Raw genomic sequence first — 13,230 nt, forward strand, 5'->3', positions numbered from 1 at the left:
ACTTTGAACCGGTGTCAACAAATAACAACAACAATATTTGCGTCCCAGCTACACCGCCCTGGCAGCCACATTTCCAAGAGCCTCACCACTGGCGAATAAAACCGAGGAGACAGACAAACTAACCTTTATTAACGTCCAAAAAGTCATTTTTCTTCTTTTCTGTCGTCACATTTGACTGCTCGGAGGGTTGTGGCTGTCCCGGGACGCTGGTGCTTGGCTGTAGCCCGGGTGAAGCTAACCCTAACCGCGGCTAACCTTCCAGGAAGCTTCCACACAGGCGAAAAGGCGATTTCAGCGACGTCGTCCCGCTGCGTGCTCGGTGCTGGAGCAGCAGCCTCCCCGTTCGGAGGAGGTATCTGGACTCACTGGGGCGGTGGAGGTATGACTGCGTTGGCGGGGTCAATACCCAGGATGATGCGACCCACGCTGGCTCAGAACTACCCCCGCAGTGGTTTCCCTCTGGAAGGTAAAGCATCACACTGCCGAACGGAGGGTTGCAGCCGCGGATGCTGTCGGGTGATATTTGGGTTTCTGTGCTAGTTAGTCAAAAGTCACTGATGCTTTCATGTGGCCGTAAACCCTCCGTTCAGGCTTGTTCCAAACCTCGGATTAAAAACACAAAGTTTGTGCAGTTCTAAGACCTAAAGTCTGAAAGATTTACATGTTACTTGATCAGCAGCTGAACTGACATATTTACTGTTTGAATTATTATTATTTTTTTTAATCTCTATTCATTTTACCGTCACGGATGTTGGTATACTTTTTGTTTGCAGGCTCTATGAAATCATTAACATTGCAATCTATTTTGCACTTTACTCAACGGGATAATTTTATAATTATGTATTTCTAAGTTATTGTAACGAGCAAAACATTATTGTCAGCTGTTTTGGAGCAGTTGCTCGTGGTGCCTTCAGTTGCGTTTAGGGTCAGTTAAAACTTGGTGTTCCTCTCGTCTTTTTCATTACATGCAGTGTCTACCCCGTTGGGACAAGGCCGAGTGAACCAGCTCGGAGGAGTTTTCATAAATGGCAGACCTTTGCCCAACCACATCAGACATAAAATCGTGGAGATGGCCCACCACGGCATCAGGCCGTGCGTCATCTCCCGACAGCTCCGGGTCTCCCACGGCTGCGTGTCCAAAATCCTGTGCCGGTACCAGGAGACGGGCTCCATCAGACCCGGAGCCATCGGCGGCAGCAAACCCAAGGTACGACCAGAGCAAGCGCACCAGAGGCTGCTGATACTTGTGTTTGCAGAATTACAAAATTCAGATTTTCATTTGGATATAAATGAATGCATTGAATGACTAATTAGGCCTTGTAACAAAAAACTGAGCTAGTCGTTTTTTATAGTTACAGCCTATAAAGGCAATGTATGCATTGAGCCCCAAGGGCCACAACAAAGTGAATAAACACTGCGACTCTTCTGACCTTTGAAGCAGGGAACAACGCCGGACGTAGAGAAGAGAATAGAAGAATACAAGCGGGAAAACCCGGGTATGTTTAGCTGGGAGATTCGGGATAAATTACTGAAGGATGGGATATGTGACCGCAACAACGTTCCTTCAGGTAAAAGGGGCAGAAATGAATGAATTTACATATTATTATTATTATATTTAATTTCTTTCAAGTGATCCTTTATAAAAAAACTGAATTTTAACTTCCGCCTCAACAGGTTATCATATAGCTTATGCTTAATATTTTTTGCCTGTTACATAAATTATAAATAAAGTTATACAACTTTTAATCATGTAACACACTGCTCTCATTGTTTTATTTATTTAGTTTTTATTTTATTTTGAACATTTCATAACTTATTATTTCACATAAAAACTATATATTTGGTCCTATTTTAATGTAGAGCCATTTCCTGCTGTGTGATTTTCACTGTTTTAATTTTTTTCCACAAGTTACTTTTTATTTTTGTAATTTCCCCTTTCTGAACGAACTTTGACAGTGAGCGCCATCAGTCGCATCATGCGGAGTAAGTTCGGGGGGAAAGGCGATGAAGAGGAGGACGAAGAGGAACTCGAGAAGAAAGAGCTGGAGGACAGCGACCGGAGGGCCAAACACAGCATCGAAGGCATCTTAGGAGACAGATGTGAGTGAGCTGCTCGAGTTATTGTGGCTGATGTGGGAAGAGGAGAGTTGGCACTTCACTTTAGCTGGGCTTATCTTTTTCATATCAGTGACCACACACACATTAGAGCCCAGCGGAGCCCTGCTCGATCAGATATCATCTCAGGGAGTCCATATGGGAAGATTTTAACATTTCGTATTCAATTGCTAAACTGTCTATTTGAGCTGGACTTTGGGAAAGTTAGGGAAAACTTAACAGGCTATCTGCTAACATACATCTTGTCATTGGGATAATTCCCAGTGAATTAAATTAAAGGGGAACACAATCCCATTTTAGGAGAATCCTCCTGAAGAAATCTGTGAAACACTAGTCCTCAGGCTCCACACCTCCAACCTGTTGATCGCTTTTGAGCAGCCTGGAGAGGAGAATGGTTTTATTTAGTCGTGTAACTGGCCTCCACGTGAAGTTTTAGTGTGCTGTAAAGTTGTTGGATGAGGGTAGAGTGCGTGTCCTCCTTTGTTAGGAATTCTTTATCGACCATATCTCTCCGGCTAATGCTCATCCCATGAGGCCATACCGTAAATCAAACAGCAGGTGATGGCTCTGTGCGGGAAAGAGTGTGTGTGTGTGTGTGTGTGTGTGTGTGTGTGTGTGTGTGTGTGTGTGTGTGTGTGTGTGTGTGTGTGTGAATAGCCATGTTACAGTAAGGCTGCTCATATTTAAAAAAAGAAGCAATTTTATTTTTGTGAATTAGCAGACTGCACAGACAAGCTGCCCACAGCACCGTACACTCATCCACCGTGTTTGCTTACAGTTTGGCTATTATTCAACGCAACAAATCCGTTTCTATTAGTGTTTCAGTCGGCTGCCTCCACAGTAAAACGTGACCACCTGTACAAGCGAGGTCTCACATTTAGTCCAAAGATCATGTTTTTATTCTACAAGTGAGAATAATTCACATGACTGATGTGTTTTCAGTGCGTTGTTTTTGTTATTTTAGTCGCTTCAAGCGAGGTCGAAAAGACTGATCGACCCAACTCCAGTGATTTACATGAAGGGGAAAGTAAAATTGTCTCTTTCCATCAGAAAGTTTATTCCCACTGGAGAGAAAAATGCGCTTCTTGCAAACAAAGACCCTTTTAAAGACTTTATCCAGAGTAAGGCAAGTTTTTTGGTGAACACTGTATAAAGTGGCACCGGATGTGTTGCAGGCCAAGGAATAAAACATGACATATTTTCTTCATTTCCCTCACTGCAGTTCCGCACACAGTAGCCTAATTGGAGATTTAAGAGCGGTTTTGGGCTCATTGCTGTGCAGCCACATTAGGTCTAATTAGCCTGTTTTGAATGTCATGACTTGACTCTTTGCGACGTCACTTTTGTGGAAACAGGTCACGCTCAGGCACTTTCCAAATGATTACAGCCTCCACTCGGTGAAATACATTTAAATATTTTTCTTTTCACCCGTGAGATTTTAATTCCACTCATCAGTCTTGCACACAGGGCTCAGTGTGTGACAGCTGCGTTGCAATGGGGCAGGCTAATTCCTGGGGAAAACACTGTAGGTGATGGTAGTTGTGACAGCTCGCTCTCAGTTGAAACGTAGAGCTGGCGACGTTATAACTAACATTTAAAAATACCTATCAATTATTTCCTGTTCAAACAAACAAGCTTGCCACTTCCTAATCTATCACAGTCCACCTCTTGTACCAGAGATTAAACGGGCCCCAAAACGAGTTGTTCAAATATATGTTGAACACTTTCCACCCCTTCTCTTTCCACACTTTAAACCATTTAAGCTGCGAAATGTCAACAAATAGCCCACCATTCCGCCGTCAGCGCCTTCTCCGTCCCCTCATCAGTAAAATAGCGCGCGAGAGATAAAGGATTCGAGTGCGAGGAGACAAAATGTCCCCCAGATGAGTTGATCAAACATTTGTTCAACGGTTTCCAGCTCGTCACAAAGACACGCCTCGCGCGCACAACAGGACGCTCGCGGATGAACTTGGGAGACAAAGGGCCGAGAGTCTATTTGAGGCTCACGCTTGGGCTGCGCGCGGACAAAAGGCCAGCTTGGAAACAGCTTTGGCCGCCGCTAAAGAAGAAGGCAACCTGTTTATAATTCAGCCAGAGGAAAAAGAAGGGGAGAGCAGAGCTTCTCCACAGAAAAGCCCGACAAAACACACTATGAGGCCGCAATGAAGGATGAATTATTCAGGGAGCGCTCCGGCACGGTTTAGAGGGCCCGTTCACCGAGAGAAAATGGCCGTTTTCACCTACAAAATGTTTCCTATTGGGGTCGGCTAAAGAAGCCGACTGCCATTCAGAATGACAATTGCGGCCTCTGAAACCCACTCACGTATCGCCCAAGGATGCGTGCTCGCTCCTAGAACCTGCGCACACGCGGTGACACACGTGCACGCGCACAAATATGCATGCAAAAGAGCAAAATATGGGAAGCAGTGTGTGCAGATGAAGGCGCATGTTTCCCAAAAGTAGACTTCAAATCTCTATCTGTAGGCTGCATTCTGCATGTGAGTTTTTCAAGACGCCAGTGAACTTTGAAAAGCTTCTGCATGTGTCATTCCAGAGCTTTAAAACAGTCCGATTTTAATGAAGCCTATTTGCTGTGTGTGTCATAATATTCAGACTGTAATTGGTCAACAAAACAAAACAAAGCGTCTTCTCCGCCTTGAAGGGTGACGCGCAAATCCGGACACGGCTCCGGCTTGAAACTCATGATCTATCATTGATTCTTTGATGAGTCCCGGCCTTGTCCCCGCGAACATTAATAATGTCCTCTAAATGATGTCGATATTGTGCAATGTCACATTTAATGACGGAGGGAGTGTATTAAAGAGTGTTTTGGGTGAATGGGGACCAATGTTCTCCCCGGAGAGCCCCGGTCTGGCCCGGAGCGCAGCTTCACAATGGGGGCCCCGGCCACCCGTCCGTGCGCAGCGCAGCTCACAGCTCCGAAAACCCCTCCCGCTCCTCCCCCCCTTCTCCACCACTTGCTCCCCAAATCACTTCAAGCAGATTAAATCGACTCTTTTATTTCATGTCACTTTCATCTGGAGAGCAACACCGCCCCTCTCCCTCTGTTTCCTACTCCGTCTCTGTTTCTCCCAGCCTGCGGCGCAGAGCTCGGTTTATGTGCTGCGTCCACCGGAGCGCACAAAGGAAAGTCAGTCCGCGTTCGTAGACTTTCTAATTAAGTTCTTCATCAACATTTTGCGGTTTGATTATAAATATATTTTGTTCCAGTTTCAAAATGTCACCCCTAAAAATGGACCGCAGTGCATCTAATTAGTGGCAAAAGGGTAATTTTAGTTTTATTTGAATTGTATCAGTCAATTTGGCGACCTCTATTTTCATACTTATGAAGCTGTCTGCATTTGAACAGCTCATATTTATTTAACTTCTCCGTACAAGATATCTTGAGCTCATATATATATATGTGAGAATGAATTAACACCAGTGCATTTTAGACCACAAAAGACAAACCAAACTTTAAGGTTAGAAGTTTTCAGTATTTTTAAAAGCCACTACCCCATGCGTGCACAGCCTATTGCACAAATAATTAAATACTGAAAAATTAAAAATTAAAATGTAATTTAAAGGCTTATCTTGTGACATATAATTTCATTGAAAATTATTTATAATAGGAAAATATAAATAAAAATAGAAAGATATTCATACCCCCCCCATTTTTGATCAAATCTTTATATATTTGGCAGTAATGCTGGCCCTTCAGGCCTGTTGCTGGGCTGTACCAAACTCCCAGCGTCATAGTAATTAACCCTGGAGACAAAGTTAATGATTAAAACAGTCACGGTGTCCCGCCTCCTCCCTCCTCCTGCTTCACATTTTCACAGTGTATCTTTTAGAGTCCATACTTCGTTAGGTGAAATTAGCCAGATAATACAGAGGAGCCTTGTTGAGGGCTGATACATTTCCATTTAGGCCAACAGTGCACGCACGCACACACACACACACACACACACACACACACACACACACACACACACACACACACACACACACACACATTCCACTCTGCAATGCAAACAGTCAAAGGGATAACTTTATTTGGTGAAAGGGGATCCTGGAAAGGGCTAATTGAATAAGCCCGGGATCTTTGAAAAACCCCTACCATGGTGAGCGCAGTCATCATGTCATAATTAGGTTTATTGAGGCGCATTCCTTCAATCTGCCTCCATTCCCCCGGGCTCATTGTATCCAGGGCCCAGGCCAATGGCTGGGGGACAAAAGGGAACCGTGAGCAGACAATACATGAAAGAGCCATAAAGATTTAGCTGGCTTTGTCACAGAAACGGAGTAGGACTTTGTTTGTGTAAATAATGCGAGTGAATGAAGAACTTGGGTTTCTCTGCCACTCGGGGTGAAGGATGGCGTGCTGCAAATGTAATATGTGGGCACACAGTGGATCGGTGCCAGGGAGAGGAGAGGAGGAGGAGGAGGAGAGGGAAGAGGAGCGATAGGGAGCAGAGGTGGAGGCAGAGAATGGGTTGACACAAGGTGCAGCGTGTTCAGGGTGTGAGGATGCTGTTTGCTGTTATTTGAGAGTGAAGATCAGTGAAACTTTAAGAGCTCAGACTGATAAAACCACTTTTCCCTTTCACAGATTTTCTACAGTGGCCCATTTTTACATGTTTTTGCACACTAAATGCAGCAGTTCACCTTGTTTTCTCACTTGCGGTGGCATTGAAAGCAACGCTCTGATTGGCCCAAATGTTAACTACTATAAAAGATGTTTTTAACACACAGAATGAAGTTAGTTAGAATATTACACATGATATTTCACTTTCATGATTTCAGCAAGTTGTAAAGCTTAAACTATTAGTCAATTAGTCTGTCAACAGAAAAATAATAGGCAACTATTTTGGTCATGGATTACTTTTATGCAAAACATGCCCCAAATTCTCCAGTTTTAGCGTTTCCAATGTGAGGGTTTATTTGTTAATATTGGACTTAATTTAGACAACCCTAACCCTTGAACAAAGCGAGACAGATGATGATAACTTGGATTTTTAAATCAGTTTTGTAACACTTTACAATAGTCCAAAAGATTTATCAAATAACAGAGATAATCATCGGCATACTGATTGCTAATGAAAATAATCATTCGCTGTGTCCCTCATAAGCTGCCAGCTTCTGTTTCTGCCTCATAAAATCCGACAAAGACAGAACCAATAAGCTCTCGATGGATCTTATAATAGCTATTGGCTATTACTGGCCTGAGCCAAGTGTCTGCTGAAGAGGGCTCTGTGTGTCCGCTGAAAGAATGAATGTGTCACTCAGTGAGTCCCTGGGCACGAGGGCAAAAGGGGGCACGAGGGCCAAGTGGCGAGCACCAAATCACTCTCCTCTACCCTGGGGCTCTCTCTGTCTGTGTCCCTCTCTCCTCATCCTGCACTCCTCCCTCTCTCGTGAGTTTTTTTTGATAAGCCCATGCATGATGACTATTCAAGCATGAAAACATAGTTATCTGCAAATGAATGGCTGCTCTATGCTTCATTAAAGCCTCTTTTTCCTTTCACACTCTTATTGTGACCCTCTGATATCAATTCAAAGGGCAATTAATGAATGCACACCAACTTTGAAGTCAGGGTGATTTCGGAGAGGGAGGGGGCTTGTGCGTGTGTGTGTATGTGCATGTGTGTGTAGGGGGGGAAGGGGCAGTGGGTATTTGGGGTATTCCCCCTTCAAGACCCGCTGTAGCGCCCCAGCCTTCACCCGTGATGGACTAGCCACATTGAGCTGAGAGTGAGCGAGCCCCAAAGACGGTTTGAAGGGAGTGAAAGAGTGAAAAGGCCCAGCGAAGGTCAAGTAGAATGGCTCGCTTTAGAATAAGGCCCCTCTTTATCTGCTGCAAGTATGCACTATAGGCACAACAGCTGGGGGGGGGGGGGGGGGGGGAGGAGGGGAGGGTTGTTTTTTAATGTGCGTAAGTGTGTTTGTGTGTGTGTTTGTGAGAAAGTAAGGAAGAATGTGAGTGCCTGTGTTTTCCTCTCATGCATCTGTCTGTGTGTTTATGAGCATGGTTGTTTTGTATGTGTGTGTGTGTGTGTGTGTGTGTGTGTGTGTGTGTGTGTGTGTGTGTGTGTGTGTGTGTGTGTGTGTGTGTGTATTGGGGTTAGGGTTGAGTGTCAAAGTTTGCAGAGGCCAGCCAGAGGCCAACAAATGCACCATCTATGTTGCTGATGAGGGACAGGCAGCTGTCAATCACCTGACTGATGAAGCCTGACTTTCATTCACAGCTTTTTTAACTAATTAGCCCAGAAGCTTTTGTGTTGCATCAGGAAAAAGGCCTAAAATGTGTGTTCATGCTGTAGTCGTGCCATGTGGGAGTATCTTTTGTAATAACCAATGTGCACCCTTTTAAACTTGACGGCATTGAGCGGACGCTCTTCGTGCTCGAAAGCTAAAAAACACAGTGTTCGATGAAAATAATCTATGTTGCTCAGGTTTTTTGAGTGAATGTCCTGCTCTGTAGAACTTGATTACAGTATTTCTTTGTTCAAATATGGATTCACTGCCAAGCCATGAGTTCCTTAGTAATATTTACCATCTGAAAGTTGAGGTTAAAAAGTAGGAAACTCAGATCTACCCTCACCCATATAACATGAATGCAGCATTATGCAGCACATTGCCGCTGAGTGTCTCCCTGCATCTTTTTCTACTTGCAGTCTTACATTAAATTTTCAGAAATGAAATTGCACTGGATCAAATTACTTGTTCAAGCATGACCATGATATTAAGAGATAAATACTTGACATACAGTGGCAGTTGTTTGTGCTTTTGCACTCTTTGTGCAGTTGATGATACTTCATAATTCACTGCATTCATTCATAAGAAAGATTAATAGCTGCAGCAGAAGCAGCCTGACAGCAGAACACAGATACAATTGTCAAACATCCTCTGTGTCATATGCAAAAACTGAGAATGACAGCTAACCTGCTAACAACTCACCTCCTTGTTGGACTTCAAAAGTTCCCCGCTGACTGGTTATGAGTCATTTTCAGAGTTAAAAGACAGAGAAGAAGTGCAGGGTCACAGGGCCTCGGAGGGTCACTCTCCCCCAGCCCCACACAGGAAACAGGGTTAGAAACACATTTAGCTACAAATGACAGGTAACCACTTCCTGATTCCTCCCCACATCTTCCACGGCTCCCGTAATTTGCTGGAAGCATCAGACTCCGTCCTACCTTTTGTCGTGTCATTTCTCTTTGGAGCATAACAAGGCTGTGATTGATGACATCATTGCTCACATCATTTTTTTTTGTGTGATCACAACCCTGTGCTAAAAAGCCCACAACACATACATGCACACGCACACATCGCTCTGGCACACTCGCGTTTACAGGCCAGCTGTGAAGGTTGAAACTCCTCCTTAGCAAGTCAAGTGAGTTCGCCCCACAAACCCCCTCCCACACACAGCCTTTCCAACATGCACACTGCACACACACACACACACACACACACACACACACACACACACACACACACACACACACACACAGACACACACCATCTTTTTCTTAACCCAGCAGAAAGAGTCACAGATGGGTCCATAAGCTGTCAGTAAAGCCATTATCCGGCCCAGCATCTGCCTGTCTTGACTTCTATATACTGTTTAATGCAGTCGGCCAGTCACTTAGTCCCCCGGCTCCTGAATAGGAGCAGCGTGGTCGGCCCGCCCAAATAAATGCTACGTTTGTCTCCTCTGCCTTTTGTTTTGTGTTTTTTGAGAGGGGTAGGTGGAGAGAAGGGGGGTTGATGTGTCAGAAGCTCCATTTACGCTCACTATTAACCAAGCCCCAGAAGAGTTACTGGGATGTCCGAAGAGGGGTGTAAATAGTCCACATATGGTCAGTCAATTCCCCCAAGTCCCAAAATCCAAGTTTGACACATCCCCTTTCACTCCCTCTCTATCTGTCTCCCGCACACACACACGATACATGCTCAATGCGTACCGTCTCATGTCTCAGTGGACATATTTAAGCCTTTGTGTCCCCATCCGACTCCCCCCCCCCCCCCCCCCCCCCAGAAAAAGGGGAGAAAAAAAATCAGCAATGCCGAAGTCTTTCCAACAGTCTGTTTCAGCTAAATCCTCTATTCCCCTCCCTCTTCTCCGCCTCGATTTTCTCTGCCCTGGGATGGCGTTGCACGGTGGGATCCATTTTGGGCTTTCTTGGCTCCGGAGAGGTTGTTTTGGCTTGGAGTCCCATGCACTGTGTGCCTCTCAGGGCTTCAGTTTGGTTAAATTAAACAGTTTTCTTTTCTCCTCTAACCCCTTCCACCCACCCCCTCCAACTGCTCCTCTCTTATTTTGCGGCTTAATGCTCCTGGGCTCCCGGGCAATCTCACCGACGCTGCTTTTCCAGGCCTTCTCCTACTCGGATAATTTTACCCTTTTAAGGCTCACATTTTCTCATATTTCGATGAACTGACAAGAGCGAGTGCCATGTCTGCAACCCCCGCTCCTTTAAGCTGAGGTGGAGCAAAAGTATACAGAGACAAGTTAAAGTGTTTACAGGGGCTATAAATACAACGTTTTAAGATCTAGCATATGTATACCGGCAGGGAGCGATATGACAGTTAGAGTGGATAATTTCATTGGCCAAGGCTATTTGACGGTGCCAAATCGATGTGATCAGATCTTAGGGATAGTGAGGCGATGACGGCAAATGGGGCACTCTGAAACCACAGGTTTACAAGTTTGGAAAAGATCCGGGGAGCAGGGGAAAGGTTTCACCCTCCTCTCTCCTCAGCGACTCTTCCCTCTCCTTCTCTTGATATATATCCTGATGCTGAATTACCATTGTATTTCATCCTTACAAAGATCATTTTGGAAAGTATTGCATGTGGTGTGTGTGTGTGTTTGTGCGCTTGTGCTTGACCACACATAAAGGCATGTGACTAAGGGGGAGTACTGTAAATGGATGCTAAAGTGGAGACGCCTCAGGGCTGACAAGCTCGATTAATGTAGCCTTAAAATGCATGTAGAATCAGGGGAAGCCCAGCGCTGTGGACATGTGTGCGCAAGGTCATGTGGTTGGAGCGGCAGTCTGTGTGTGTGTGTGTGTGTGTGTGTGTGTGTGTGTGTGTGTGTGTGTGTGTGTGTGTGTGTGTGTTATGGGCTCCTGAGCCAAGCTGTGGGGAGCAGTGAGCTTCAGGGGTGATTGGGTGGCTGCTCCCTGTCTTGGCACAAGCTTGCCACCAAAACACCCTTTATGCCCCATGTGTCACCCCATGAATCTTCATCACCTGCCACTTTAATTTGCATTACATTATATTTTAGAATTGTAGGCATGTGGTGGATGCGTGCAGCAGCAGAGCAAACTTCTTTCAGGTTTTTGTTCTGCAGTGTCTGAAGCAAAGACACACACATAAAGTCCAGCAAGGTGCTGTTAGTTTAGATTGTAATTACAAAAAAAATCTTATATTGAAAATGCATAATTCCTATAATTGGTGACTTAATGATTTAAAGATGAAAAATATTTCAGTGACCAAAATGAGCTGCATTTTACTACACAGAAGCCACAGGGAAAGTTACTTTTGGTTGTAAGGTGAGATTTCTGCCTTAAAATAAGAATACATTTAACAGTAGCAGATCAGTTTTAATTGATTTTCACCCAGATTTTATGCCTACGTGAGTCCAAAAGTAGATTTGCATTGAAACAGGACACTGATCCTTGCAGGCTCCAGTAAAAATGCTCATATTGTGATGACAACTGCTCAGAAAATGCTTTCAAATTTATTTTAATGTGTCATAAGTGCAGTGATCTACTCCAAACAAATTGAGAGAAGACGAAGTTTCTCAAAATAATAGAAAAAGATTGACTGCAAATGCACACTTATTTGTATTATAGATATTCAGTACATCTTATTTTCACCTTTTAACCATTCACGTGTGTATTTTCCCTTTTGTACATAAGGCAAAAACACACCTGATGGTTGATTTCTAACTTTTTGAGGCTCCATAATGATTGTTACACAAACAAACTAAGAGACAGACAGGATTTGAATATTCAGAGACAGTAAATTAAAAAGAGAAGATGTGGGAAATTGTGGGGAGGAGTGTACTCCATTTCACCTCAACTAGTGTCCATGCATTGAAGAGGGCCCACAGACTGTGGATGTACGACGCTTCTACCAACAATAACAGCAACAAAAACCAACACAGATGCCCAGACAGACTATCCCCATGGGTACATTTACATCGGCAACAACAGCCCCTGTTGGCCCTCTCCACTGCCCTGCTTGCCCCCTCAGGTGCTCATACAGTTCCCTTTGGAGGAAGGGGGTGATTTTTTTGGGGGGGAAGGGCCAGAATGCCCCCGGCTGTGCCCCCATCTAACCCCCCCCCCCCCCCCAAAGCCCTCTGCGGAGCCTCTTTATGTCCCCCCTCCAGCTCCCCCGTGGGGCAGGTGACAGCCCTCTACTGTGAAGGGCCGAGGGAGCCATGACGGATTCCACAGATGGAGCGTGGAAATCGCCGGCAAAGACCTCAGCTCTGTGGAGCAACAAAGAGCCCGAGACTCACAGAGAGAAATATGGGTGGAAAAGAGAGAGATGGGGAGAAGGGAGACAAAGAGAGGCTGCGAGAGAGGGGGAGAACGAGAGAGAGACGAGGGAGGAGAAGGTGGTGCTTGTTTAAGGAGGGTGGCGTGCCGAAGTGCAAAGAGTGTGTTTGTGGTGGAGAATTGCGAATTTGCGAATGTTTGAAGTGAAAAATGTGCAAGTCTGGCGTTTTCTCTGTACTATTGTGTACATGCTGGCGGCCATTTTTATCACCAAGTGTTCTACCTGTCAGCTGTATGACGTTCAGCTCAGTGCATGTGCTGTCTAGGTATCATGATGTCGCCCTGACCCAGCTTCCCTGCAGACATTGTTTTCCCATCGTCTTATCTTGTTATATCTTAACATCAAGTGATGCGGCAATCTGATGAAGTGAACTTAAACAAATGAGCCTGTTCGAGCCCTCTGTAAAGGATCTGATTGTATCATGACTAGACTCCGGAGACTTCAGAGGTGCCACTCTGTCGCTTCTTTTGAAACGTTCTTGAAACCCCGGTAGCAGTCATAACCGATAGGTAATTCCAAAGTGATTAAGGATTTTCC

General features: G+C 44.9%; 1 protein-coding gene across 2 annotated transcripts in view; it reads left to right on the top strand.

Annotated features, from left to right (window-relative positions):
* Nucleotides 1-13,230, top strand: part of pax3b (paired box 3b) — a 27,011-nt gene continuing 13,781 nt past the window's right edge. For both annotated transcript variants that reach the window (XM_070970009.1, XM_070970008.1), the window contains exons 1-4: nucleotides 1-466; nucleotides 972-1,207; nucleotides 1,439-1,568; nucleotides 1,957-2,100. In XM_070970009.1, coding sequence (XP_070826110.1) covers nucleotides 382-466; nucleotides 972-1,207; nucleotides 1,439-1,568; nucleotides 1,957-2,100 — 595 coding nt within the window. In that variant the 5' untranslated portion in view covers nucleotides 1-381. The remainder of the gene's footprint in view (nucleotides 467-971; nucleotides 1,208-1,438; nucleotides 1,569-1,956; nucleotides 2,101-13,230) is intronic.

This window comes from Chaetodon trifascialis, chromosome 9, assembly GCF_039877785.1.
Source record: "Chaetodon trifascialis isolate fChaTrf1 chromosome 9, fChaTrf1.hap1, whole genome shotgun sequence".
NCBI classification, from domain to species: Eukaryota; Metazoa; Chordata; class Actinopteri; order Chaetodontiformes; family Chaetodontidae; genus Chaetodon; species Chaetodon trifascialis.